General features: G+C 39.2%; 1 protein-coding gene across 1 annotated transcript in view; it reads left to right on the plus strand.

The window, feature by feature from the left end:
- The window catches only part of LOC143274621 (uncharacterized), a 70,225-nt gene that overhangs the window by 37,411 nt on the left and 19,496 nt on the right, over nucleotides 1-13,318 (plus strand). The window contains exons 10-14 of the mRNA XM_076578491.1: nucleotides 3,242-3,362; nucleotides 5,811-5,961; nucleotides 8,127-8,335; nucleotides 9,013-9,162; nucleotides 10,655-10,784. Of these exons, the coding sequence (XP_076434606.1) occupies nucleotides 3,242-3,362; nucleotides 5,811-5,961; nucleotides 8,127-8,335; nucleotides 9,013-9,162; nucleotides 10,655-10,784 (761 nt within the window). The remainder of the gene's footprint in view (nucleotides 1-3,241; nucleotides 3,363-5,810; nucleotides 5,962-8,126; nucleotides 8,336-9,012; nucleotides 9,163-10,654; nucleotides 10,785-13,318) is intronic.

Here is a 13,318-nt window from a genome sequence, read left to right on the forward strand (position 1 = left end):
ATGTAGAGCCAAGTAAAAGTACTTCTAAACGTCGTATGAAGTGAAAAGGACTTTATTTTGAGAAAAGTCAAGACTGGAAATTTTTACATTTCATCACTTCAAGGGTATTAACTCTCATGGTTTATTATTTTTAACTGTGAATTCCGACTGATTCTGTGGATATTTTTATGTCAGTTTGGGGCATAATCCAGTAAGTGATGAGGCCTTCACAAATCTTTCTCTGAATAAATATTTAACGGTCTCCTTCTCCAACTTTACACCACATGTTATTGTGTATTGTCAATTGAATATAGGATTGAATGGGCAGGTCAACAACTTGAAACAAAATGGTGTCCTTCACGAAGAATATAAGCACATGCTTTGAATATGTATAAATATGTGTACGCAATTGATTTTTACCCATGACCTTCAGGCCTCAGCCAATAGATAAAGCCCACTCGTCGTATTGATTTTAGTATTTTCCGAAAAAGACCACTTGGGCGAATGAACATAGTGAAAGCCCTGAACACTGATAGTAAAACACACAAGCTTTTTATGTGTTGAGCATAATTTCAAAATATAATGTTTAAGATGAGAAAGATCATTTTAAAGCAAATTAAGCCCCCTAGCATTAATTACAGATTAATTTCCCTTTTTTACTATCTGCACCAAAGACATGCAAAATAAATATAACTTCTGAATTTACTGTTATATTTATATCTTTTTATTCTCTAAACTTGGCACTTTGATTTGCTATTCTGACACAGCATCAAGAACAGTCATTTTTATCATTTTTTGTTCAAACAGGAACTTCTTTCCTAAGCATGGAAGTTATATTTCTGGTGCATGTCTTTGGTGCAGAATGAGAAGGGCACCATTTTGTTTCAAGTTGTTGACCTGCCCGTTCAATCCTATATTCAATCAACAATACATGATAACATGTGATGGAAAGTTGGAGAAGGGGACCATTAAATATTCAGCGAAAGATATGTGAACGCCTCATCACTTACTGGATTATCCCCCAAACTGCCATAAAAATATCAACAAAATCAGTCAGAATTCGCAGTTAAAAATAATAAACCTTAAGAGTTAATACCCTTGAATAGATGAAACGTAAAAATTTCCAGTCTTGACTTTTCTCAAAATGAAGTCCTTTTCACTTCATGCAACGTTTTGAAGTACTTTTACTTGGCTCTACATGTTATTAGTTTAACAAAATACTCAATTTTCATATCAACTTTAAAACTATAAAACTAGAATGAACATAAAAGAGAAATTGAATCGACCATGTTGTACATTCCCAGCAGGTGTAACTAAACTTGTACATCTAACTAGATCCAGAGAAAATGGCTAAATGTTGCAGTGTGATTGCGGCGATAGCCACGTCTCCTTTACCGCAGACTTAAAAAGCATGTTTAAATGTAAAATTTTTGAATGTCAGTTAAGGAGCCACAATAGTGTATTGGGTAAGACAGTTTCTTCTCACCCGAACACGCGGGGTTCGAATCTGCCATCAGGACTTTTTTTCTTTTTTTTTCTTCTTCTTTTTTTCTTAAACCCGAAGCTTTATAATAACAAATACAGAACATGTTTTAACAATTAGATTTTTTTTTTTTTTTTAAGTGTATCACAAGTGAGTCTTGAAGGCCTTGCCTCTCTTGTTTGTGGTGGTGGTGGTTGTGGTCTTGGGTTTGTTTGTTGTTGTTGTTTTTGTTGTTTGTTTGCTTTTTATTTGTCTCTTTTTGGTAGGGAGTGAGGATAGTTGAGTAACGATGTTACTAAGTCCCCAGTTAATACTGCTGCTGCTTCTGCTGCTTCTGTGACAACAAAAATTATAAGTGTAGTGTCAACACGAAATAACATTGATGTTGAAGGTTTTGTTTATTGTTATTTACCCCCAGAAAATTTTAAAGTTCTCTCACCTTGCTGGAGAATTTTGAAGATTCAGGGGTAATTAATTTTTAAAAAATTCAAGCTAGAAAAACTGTAGGAGATACAGAAAGAATGAATTTTTCTGTGAAGAAAAATGAAAGGATTCTGAATCTGGTCTTTGCTCCTAATTATTTTGATTGCAGATAACTATCCAGCGTTTCTGAGAGAAGATAATAATTTTTGTGCAACGAAAAAGTCTATTTCCGCCGCCACAGAATTATATTCAAAACTAAAACAAAAAAAATACTGCTGGAAATGACTAGCTTGTTGTCAGTCTATACCCTCAAATGAAAATAAAACTGGTTAGAAGTTTATGGTAAAATCATAACTCTTGCAAACATGTAAGTGAATAACAGTCCGGACAATGACAAATGTGGATTCAGTCAATGTAAAAGTACAATCATATACTCAGAAACTCAGTCAAGCTTTGTGACACCATATAACATTCCCCTTCAGGGGAAGGAACTCTTTGGTGCTTATTCAGTCCCTGCTGCATGTGGGCTTACAAAACTTGTCTGCTGTGTGTGTCAATTTGCTTCCTCTGCAAACAATTCCCTTTTCTGATCAGTGCCAAAAAGAGTGAAAATTAATAACACGTCTTTCCTGCTTTTGCATTCTCATCCCTGAGTTTCATGAAAATCATTGATTATTGGCTGTTGAAAATAATCGCTCACTCTGTGACACTCAGTCCAAGCCACACCCCCTTCCACATCCTCTGACTGGCAGAGTCTGTGTATGTTCATTGAACCAAACTCCAGTGTTGATAAAATCAGAATAAATGCAGGAGGTCAGTGGACATCTTACAGGCACTATGGCAACACTTTGTGTAGGACATCAGTTGACGTCTTATTGGCACTGAACAGGTAAATAATGATTCTGATTTTTCTTTGAGAAGAATGTAAAATTGTATTATCAGATTTTCTTATAAGCTTTCAGAATATTTATTGAATATATTGTGTTTTGTTTTTTCACATTTCCTTTCACAAGTCTACATCAAATTCTTAAAACATATCAAATAAAAACTTGTGACTTTGTCTTTTAAATGATCATATTGAAATCTACAGTTACTACAATTCCAAACAGATGAGGTGTCTTCCATTGTGTTGTTTCATCACACTGAACTTTAACATGTGAAACAGAAGGTTGATGATGAGCATAACTATGTTTAAAAGTAAGTGGTGCCATTGTCCGTGCTGTGTTTCTGTGTCTTGTTATGTCTGTTTCATCCTTTAGTCTTGTCTTTCTTTCTAAAAGGTCTTGTCTCCTCTCTCTCTGTGTGTGTGTGTGTGTGTGTGTGTGTGTGTGTGTGTGTGTGTGTGTGTGTGTGCAGGTGGGTGAATCGAAAAGACCCAGATGGAAAGAACATCTTTGAGGGTGGCTTCCTTGGGCTGGACAATATAGGTGTGTTTGACCGCTCCAAACCCCTGCCCATTGGAGGACGGCTGGAACAGGTAAGGATAGCTACAACTTAACCAGTGATCCTAACAACACTGATTATGATGGAAAGATTGGCAAAAAAATAATGTTTTTCAAAGTATAATGTTGAAATACAAGATGAAAAATAGTATTCTTCAGTCTGATGATGGAATTAAAGAAACTTTTACAGACTCTCTCTCTCTCTCTCTCTCTCTCTGTGAGGTGTTCACTTTCTTTCTGGATCTTTCATGAGGAAGGCCGAGTATGTGGAATAGCTAAAGAAAGTATTTCCTTTCTTCAACATACTGTGGAGTTTGTTTAAATTCTTTTCTCTGGTGAGTCTAGCTCTTTCTGATTTTTTTAAACTTATACCTGTGAACCTACATTTTCTATTTGTCAAATGATAACCCAAAGAATGAAATATAATTAATCAGTTTCAGAGCCCCATACTTGTCCCAGAAACTGACAAAGGTAACATTTCTGCCCGTTTGCAAGCATTCGCTGATATATTGACATACCAGATGTCTTGGTCACCTGTTGATTAACCCCTAGGCTGCCTATATGACAGATAACTCATCATTGCAAGCATGTACGCTTCGCTGCCACAATGACGAGATGACTCATCATCGAAATATTCTGACTTTTCCCTGCTTTGCATTCAGTTCGTTGACAAAAATGCTGGTAGCTTTAGCTTGGAGAGTCTTTCTAGATTCTATTCATAGCAAGAAACACCATCAGTGTTATGAGGCAGTCCTTTATTTGAACGTTTTGTTTGGGTTACTGGCCGCAGTGTTTGCCTGGCTCCTCTACTCGCTTGCTCAACAAAATGTTGGACTGATGCCGTGCTCAAGACATGCGATCATGGCGAACTAAATCAACCAAGATTGCTTTCTGTTTGGTGCGGAAACATTTCCAAGTCAGAAGTTGCAGCCCTTAACAGAATCATAAAAACTGCCACCAAGATTACCTGGGCTGATCTACCTTCTCTAGAAGACATATATTATAAGCGGCTACTCAAAAAAGCAAAATCAATCAGCCAGGGCGAATCACATCCAGTTTTTGGGATTTTCGAGATGCTCCCCTCTGGTCGACGAAACAGAAGTATAAGGACGAAAACCAATCACTTCGCCAAACCAGTCAATGCCCTGTCTCTCGAACAGATCCAGTGTGATAAATAGAGTTGTGCAACCAACAACTGTCTACCGAAAGATCTAGTCATCAGCCCCATCCACATGTAATATGCAGCTTCTGTTCAAATGTGTGTGTGTGTGTGTGTGTGTGTGTGTGTGTGTGTGTGTGTGTGTGCATGTGTGTGTGCAGTGCGTGCATGTGTGAGTATGCTCAAGTTTTTATATTCATATGCACTTGTATGTATCCTAATTTCTACTGTATCTGTGTTTGTGTATGATTTTTGATTTATGTTCATATCTTGTTATGTACTATCCCCCCCAATATTCCTTGTGACCCCGGTACACTTGGTAATAAAGACATATTCTATTCTATTCTGTTCTGATGCCCAGAAAGAATTGAAGCGTAAATTCAACGGTGAAGACAGTGATGAACATTTATAGGATGATTTGATAGAAAATAAAGGGAGCTATCAAGAGAGTGGCCAAGATACGAATATCAGTGAATGATGCCGGCTGCACACTTGTAGCAGACGACAGAAAGTTGACCAAATTATTAGCAGGACACAGTGTAAGCGATTTTCTTGGCTCTCAGCCAACGCGGCCTGATGACAACTGAATAAAGTGACTGTTTGAGAGGGGTGAAGAGGAGGGGGGTGGAGACTGAGGGGGCGTGGCCTTTCATCCACATTATCACTTGGAGAAGTCACAATGCATTGTGTATCTTTCTTTTTTTCTTTTTTCTTTTTTTTGTGGTTGTTCTAGTATGATTTTGTGTGTGCAGATATCCATTTGTCCAGAAAAAATTATATTTTAGTGCAAATTTCCTGACTAATGTTTGTAATGAACAAGCTGAAAATGTGACAAAAAACAAAACACTGATTTCAAAACAACAGCATGTTATTAAAAATATATATAATGGGAAAATATCATGTGTTTTGTATTCTTTATTCATTTACCTTTCAGAAAATATATACTTTTATGGGTCTTTCTCCAATAACAAAGAGCACAGAATTTTTGGAAAATTTATACCCGTTTTTTGTGATAAAACCCTGGCAAATAGATTTCACTTAAATCTTATTTTCCTGGCAGCGAAAGGGTTAATGTTTGCGTGTGTTGGAGTGGGGGTGGAGGGGCGTGTGTGTAGATGAGAGTGTTTGTATGTACTTGTACTTTCATGTATATGTGTTACAGAATCCTTCTGTATTTGTGTTTGTAAATGATTTTCAGTCCCATGTTCGTTCCCTGGATGTACTCTTCCCCCTAACATTCCTTGTGACCCCAGTACACTTGGCAATAAAGACATATTTTATTCTATTATATTCTTTTCTGTTTTATTCTATTCTTTGTCATCAGGCAGATGCCACGGCATGGATGGCCTTCTTCTGCGTGATCATGCTGGAGATGAGCCTCATCCTGGCACGGCGTGACCCCATCTACGAGGACATGGCCAGCAAGTTCTTTGAGCACTTTGTCTTCATTCTGGATGCCATCAACAATGTGGCTGGTCAGTGCTGCACTGCCACAAGTTCAATTCACGTCACAGCATTTTGCTCCATTCCAACCTGCCACATGGGACAATGCCTGGGCTTAACATCTGTCAGTTAATAAACCAGTCAGACATGATAAACAGCATATACATAATAACAGTGCAAGTTCGATAGCACTGCATTAAAAGAGTATATCCAACAGATGTAAGAGATGGCTTCATTGCTACTTTCTTTTAAATATTCTTACACAGTTTTGTTTCAGTATTTTGAATGCGTGTATGAGTTTTGAGAAATGAGTAGGGGAATTAGTCACACTATTACTAGATCTTGTATTTTTGACTCACTTGTGTAAACAAAGTGAGTCTATGTTTTAATCCGGTGTTCGGTTGTCTGTGTGTGTGTGTGTGTGTGTGTGTGTGTGCCTGTGTGTCCGTGGTAAACTTTAACATTGACATTTTCTCTGCAAAAACTTTGTCAGTTAACAACAAATTAGGCATAAAAATAGGAAAAATTCAGTTCTTTCCAATCATCTTGTTTAAACCAATATTGCACCTCTGGGATGGGCACAAAAATTTTTTTTAAAAGAAGCCAAATTATATGCAAACTGCATTGACTGTTATATATATATATATTTTTTTATTCTCTAAACTTGGCACTTTGATCTGATATTATGACACAACAACAAGAGCAGTCATTATTATCATTTTTTGTTCAAACAGGAACTTCTTTTGCTAAGCATGGAAGTTTTATTTATTTTGCAAACATTTTGGTGCAGATAGTAAAAAAGGGAAATTAATCTGTAATTAATGCTAGGGGACTTAATTTGCTTTCGACTGATCTTTCTCATCTTAAACATTACATTTTGAAATTATACTCAAGACATAAAAAGCTTGTGTGTTTTACTGTCAGTGTATACAGGGCTTTCACTATGTTCATTTGCCCAAGTGGTCTTTTTCGGAAAATACTAAAATCAAAACAACGAGTGGACTTTATAGATCTATTGGCTGAGCCCTGAAGGTCATGGGCAAAAATCAATTGCGTACACATATTTATACACATTCAAAGCGCGTGCTCATATTCTTCGTGAACGCGAACAACGCCATTTTGTTACGACGCCATTTTGTTTCAAGTTGTTGACCTGCCCGTTCAATCCTATATTCAATCGACAATACACAATTAGATGTGATGGAAAGTTGGAGAAGGAGACCGTTAAATATTTATTCAGAGAAAGATTTGTGAAGGCCTCATCACTTACTGGATTATGCCCCAAACTGCCATAAAAATATCCACAGAATCAGTCGGAATTCACAGTTAAAAATTGTAAACCATGTGAGTTAATGCCCTTGAATTGATGAAACGAAAAAATTTTCAGTCTTGACTTTTCTCAAAATGAAGTCCTTTTCACTTCATATGATGTTTAGAAGTACTTTTACTTGGCTCTACATGTTATTAGTTTAACAAAATACTCAATTTTCATATCAACTTTAAAACTATAAAACTAGAATGAACATAAAAGAGAAATTGAATGGACCGTGTCGTACTACATTCCTGGCGGGTGTAACTAAACTTGTACATCTATCTAGATCCAGAGAAAACAGCTAAATGTTGCAGTGTGATTGTGGTGATAGCCATGTCTCCTTTACCGCGGACTTAAAAAGAATTTTTTTTTATTGCCCTTAAAAGATTTTTTGAATGCCCAAGATACACCAGAATAATATGATTTAAACAGCATTCTCACTGCGAATACTGCAGTTGATTTATCGCCCTTTAAAAAAGTATGTTCAAATATTAAATTTTAGAACATCAGTTAAGGATAGTGTAATGGGTAAGACAGTTTCTTCTCACCCAAACACGTTGGGTTCAAATCTGGTTAGGACTTTTTTCTTTTTTTTTTTAACCTGAAGCTTTATAATAACAAATACAGAACACATTTTAACGATTAGATTTTTTTTAAAAGTGTATCACAAGTGAGTCTTAAAGGCCTTGCCTCTCTTTTTTATACATTGTATTCAACATATGAGGTTTGTTGACACAGTTCATTTCCTAGCTTTTCATGTTTATTATGCTCTTTTGTTTGTAATTCTTTACAATGCATAAGTGGTGAAAATAAATCAGATCATCAGTCTTGAATCTTGAAAACAATTTGACACAACAGTTACACCATACAATGCCATGTGTCCAGGTGAGGGTCTGTGGAACGATGTGGATGGGTTCTATTATGACCACATCAGGGGCAACAACTTCAGCATGCCTCTGGCCATCCGCTCCATGGTGGGCATGGTGCCCCTCTTCTCCAGTCTGGTGCTGAATGAGACAGAGCTCAAGCGTCACCCTGGATTCTTCAAGAGGACCAAGTGGTTCCTGGAGCACAAGAAGTCCCTGGCCTCCAAGGTCAGTGGGTGGGTGGGGGTCATGGTGAGGGAACAGATGGTGGTGTGTGGGGGGGAACTGGGGAGGGGGTGTGGGGAGATGATACATGAGAGAGAGAGAGAATCTGTCTACCTGTCAAGTGTGAATCTCTATTGACAGCATAAGCGGATCTTGAGAAGATAGTTTGTATGCATGTGATTGGTTAATTAAAGATGTGTGTTTTTTCGGTATGTGTGTATTTTGTTTATTTGTATGTATGTGCATATATGTAAGAGAAATCATTAGCTTACTTCTATGCTTGTGTGAGTATGTGTGTGCCCAATAAATTGCTTTCACTAAATCATCTCTCTTTTGAATCTCATACCACTCTATTCTTTAGTTGAATGTCAGTTCACACACCATGTTCCTTCAGTTCACTATGGAGGGAATGTGTCGTTGTTTAGTTGAATGTCAGTCCACACACAATGTTCCCTCAGTTCACTATGGAGGGAATGTGTCGTTGTTTAGTTGAATGTCAGTTCACACACAATGTTCCCTCAGTTCACTATGGAGGGAATGTGTCGTTGTTTAGTTGAATGTCAGTTCACACACAATGTTCCCTCAGTTCACTATGGAGGGAATGTGTCGTTGTTTAGTTGAATGTCAGTTCACACACAATGTTCCCTCAGTTCACTATGGAGGGAATGTGCTGGGTGCAGATCCTGCAGAGGACGAGCGATGACAATGGGAACGGAGAGGACACGCTGCTCCTGACAGTGGTGACCAAGGAACAGCTGGTCAAAATCCTGCGCCACATTCTGGATGAGAATGAGTTTTTGTCCCCCTATGGGATCCGCAGTCTGTCCAAGGCACAGTATAGTTTGTCTCTGTCTTTATTAAAATATGTTGTTTGCAGTTCTTTATATTCTTATCTGTCTGTGGTATAAAATTGTCATTTGAGCAAGTCTAAAAAATCTTTTTTAAAAGAAACCCAGGTTTTGTGTGTGTGTGTGTGTCTGTGTTTGTGAGAGAGAGAGAGTGTGTGTGTGTGTGCCACACCTGATTTGATTGAAAGTTGTGTCATACTATGTCTTGTTATATTAAAGTTTTTCATGTATATATGCATGCACACATGCTCAGGTACACACACATATACATATACACATAATCTGTATATATATATATATATATATATGTGTGTGTGTGTGTGTGTGTGTGTGTGTGTGTGTGTGTTCAGAAGCTTGCAGAGAAGCATACACACACAGATACAGACATGCACACTTAGGAGTTGTATTTAGTGCTTTAGCAAGTATGTTCCTTTGTGTCCATGTTTAACTTTATTGCATGCTTAATGCATGCTTGATTTCTGTTTTCAACAATGCGCGGTTTCTGAGTCATCATCACGACTTTAAGGGTGTGACAGTTTTGTAATATAAGAAATATTATGAGAAATATTTGATGAAATTTAACAGTGGCCAATGGTCACTCTTTCTTATTATTTGGATAATGGAAATATGATGATTTGTGAGTCATTGAAAATGGACATGAGTATATGAATATTATGTTTCTTTTCATGTTGGTGATGAATTCATTCAGTAACGATACCAGAGTACAGCTGAAGACCTAGGTGACATCATGGTTGTGGATTGTGAAAATGTACTTATCTTGCTGGTAATTTAGGTGATTGTCAGGCAAAGGAGATTGGCAACAGATGCCTGATGAAAAACATTTTGTTGACTGTCTCTTTGGCTTGTGCCTGCTATCCACCCACCTTGACAGGGAAGTCTCAGCTCCAATATTTTATTGTTATTTTTACATCATTGTGGAGGGTTTGCAGGCCCATTGTTGTGGTGGACCTTTTGTCGCTGGCAGAGCGAGAAGTAGGTCATTTGATGTCATGGACAGCCCACCACCATAACTAGTTTTTCTGAGTTTGTGCTGCCTTTGTTCGGACAACTTTTCAGCAGAATTTATAAATGGATCAATTCAAATATGTTATGGCAAAGATGTGATAAGAAACACACCCAAAGTAAATATAGAGGACTCAAGCAAATGATGGGTGTAATTATAAAAGCAAACTTATCGTAAACTTGCAAAAATGGTCACCAAAATTTTACAAAATTCTTTCGTCAGGACAGCGGTTTCCATGACAAGATTCTAGCCTTTGGTGATCTGGGAAAAACAGGAAATGGAGATGTGCATGCGCATGCAGTTCTTGCTAAAAAATAACTGGGGAATCTCCACAAAAATCAGATGAAAGTTGGTCTGTAAACCCTCCCTAATCTGTCTCCATGTCTTGCATCAGAAAGGAAGCATGTATGTAAGGTGTGTACTTACAGGTGTGTGTATGTGTGTGCGCAGCACCATGCAGAAAACCCCTTCAAGTTCGAGGTGGGTCAGCAGACATACTGCGTGGACTACCAGCCAGCTGAGTCTCGCTCCAAACTGTTTGGGGGAAACAGCAACTGGAGAGGTCCCATCTGGCTGCCCAGTGAGTGTGCTACCTGGCTCCTGTCCAGGGTCAGAGAATGTCATCTGCATTCAGCCACTACCTTTCAGCCACTATTTTCAGCCACTACCTTTCAGCCACTACCTTTCAGCCACTTTTCAGCCACTACCTTTCAGCCACTACCTTTCAGCCACTACCTTTCAGCCATACCTTTCAGCCACTACCTTTCAGCCACTTTTCAGCCACTACCTTTCAGCCATACCTTTCAGCCACTACCTTTCAGCCATACCTTTCAGCCACTACCTTTCAGTCACTACCTTTCAGCCATACCTTTCAGCCACTACTTTCAGTCACGTGTGAGGGGAACATTTAAAAATGGATTGATCCCTTTCTAAATGTTCCCCTCCACCCAACCCAGTGGTTTAGCCTTTCCCATACATCGCCTAAAATGTTTTACATGCTGTACATCGTGAGTGTACAGACCTCCATGCTTTCTAGACGGAATGACTCCTCAGCATTGTTGGGGTGACCTGTTAGTCAGTCACTTTGTTGGCGTGACTTGTTAGTCAATCACTTTGTTGGGGTGACCTGTTAGTCAATCAGTATTGTTGGTGTGACTTGTTAGTCAATCAGCATTGTTGGGGTGACCTGTTAGTCACTCAGCATTTTTGGGGTGACCTGTTAGTCAGTCAGCATTGTTGGGGTGACCTGTTAGTCAATCACTTTGTTGGAGTGACCTGTTAGTCAATCAGCATTTTTGGGGTGACCTGTTAGTCAGTCAGCATTGTTGGGGTGACCTGTTAGTCAATCACTTTGTTGGAGTGACCTGTTAGTCAATCAGCATTGTTGGGGTGACCTGTTAGTCAATCAGCATTTTTGGGGTGACTTGTTAGTCAGTCACTTTGTTGGGGTGACCTGTTCATCAGTCAGCATTTTGGGGGTGACCTGTTAGTCAGTCAGCATTGTTGGGGTGACCTGTTAGTCAATCAGCATTGCTGGGGTGACATGTTAGTCAATCAGCATTGTTGGGGTGACATGTTAGTCAATCAGCATTTTTGGGGTGACCTGTTAGTCAATCACTTTGTTGGAGTGACCTGTTAGTCAATCAGCATTTTTGGGGTGACCTGTTAGTCAGTCACTTTGTTGGAGTGACCTGTTAGTCAATCAGCATTGTTGGGGTGACCTGTTAGTCAGTCAGCTTTGTTGGGGTGACCTGTTAGTCAATCAGCATTGTTGGGGTGACCTGTTCATCAGTCAGCATTTTTGGGGTGACCTGTTAGTCAGTCACTTTGTTGGGGTGACCTGTTAGTCAGTCAGCATTGTTGGGGTGACCTGTTAGTCAGTCAGCATTGTTGGGGTGACCTGTTAGTCAATCAGCATTGTTGGGGTGACATGTTAGTCAATCAGCATTTTTGGGGTGACCTGTTAGTCAATCACTTTGTTGGAGTGACCTGTTAGTCAATCAGCATTTTGGGGGTGACCTGTTAGTCAGTCACTTTGTTGGAGTGACCTGTTAGTCAATCACTTTGTTGGGGTGACCTGTTCATCAATCGGCATTTTGGGGGTGACCTGTTAGTTGATCAGCATTGTTGCGGTGATCTGTTAGTCCATCACTTTGTTGGGGTGACCAGTTAGTCCATCACTTTGTTGGGGTGACCTGTTAGTTAATCACTTTGTTGGGGTGACCTGTTAGTCCATCACTTTGTTGGGGTGACCTGTTAGTTAATCACTTTGTTGGTGTGACCTGTTAGTCCATCACTTTGTTGGGGTGACCTGTTAGTACATCACATTGTTGGGGTGATCTGTTAGTTGATCAGCATTGTTGCGGTGATCTGTTAGTCCATCACTTTGTTGGGGTGACCTGTTAGTTGATCAGCATTGTTGGGGTGATCAGCATTGTTGGGGTGACCTGTTAGTTAATCAGCATTGTTGGTGTGACCTGTCAGTTAATCAGCATTTTTGGGGTGACCTGTTAGTTAATCAGCATTGTTGGCAGTGACCCGTTAGTTGGTCAGCATTGTTGGGGTGATCTGTTAGTTAATCAGCATTGTTGGCAGTGACCCGTTAGTTGGTCAGCATTGTTCGGGTGACCCGTTAGTTGATCAGTATTGTTGGCAGTGACCTGTTAGTTGGTCAGCATTGTTGGGGTGACCCGTTAGTTGATCAGTATTGTTGGCAGTGACCTGTTAGTTGGTCAGCATTGTTGGGGTGACCCGTTAGTTGGTCAGCATTGTTGGGGTGACCCGTTAGTTGGTCAGCATTGTTGGGGTGATCTGTTAGTCAGTCAGTATTGTTGGGGTGATCTGTTAGTCAGTCAGTATTGTCAGGTTTAAGTGTGACCTGTTAGTTAATCAGTATTGTTGGGGTAACCTTGTAGTTGATCAGTATTTGGGGGGTGATGTGTTGGTCGATCAATATTTTGGAGGTAACCTGTTTGTTGATAAATATTTTGGGGGTGACCTGTAGAGGGAGGTGGCAGAATGATTAAGACGCTTATCTTCCAATATAGTTCCATGACAGTCTGGGTTTGAATCCTTGTCTCATCCTTTCTCTAAAGTTTGACTGGAAAATCAAAC

The sequence above is a fragment of the Babylonia areolata genome, chromosome 29 (genome assembly GCF_041734735.1).
Source record: "Babylonia areolata isolate BAREFJ2019XMU chromosome 29, ASM4173473v1, whole genome shotgun sequence".
Lineage (NCBI taxonomy): Eukaryota > Metazoa > Mollusca > Gastropoda > Neogastropoda > Buccinidae > Babylonia > Babylonia areolata.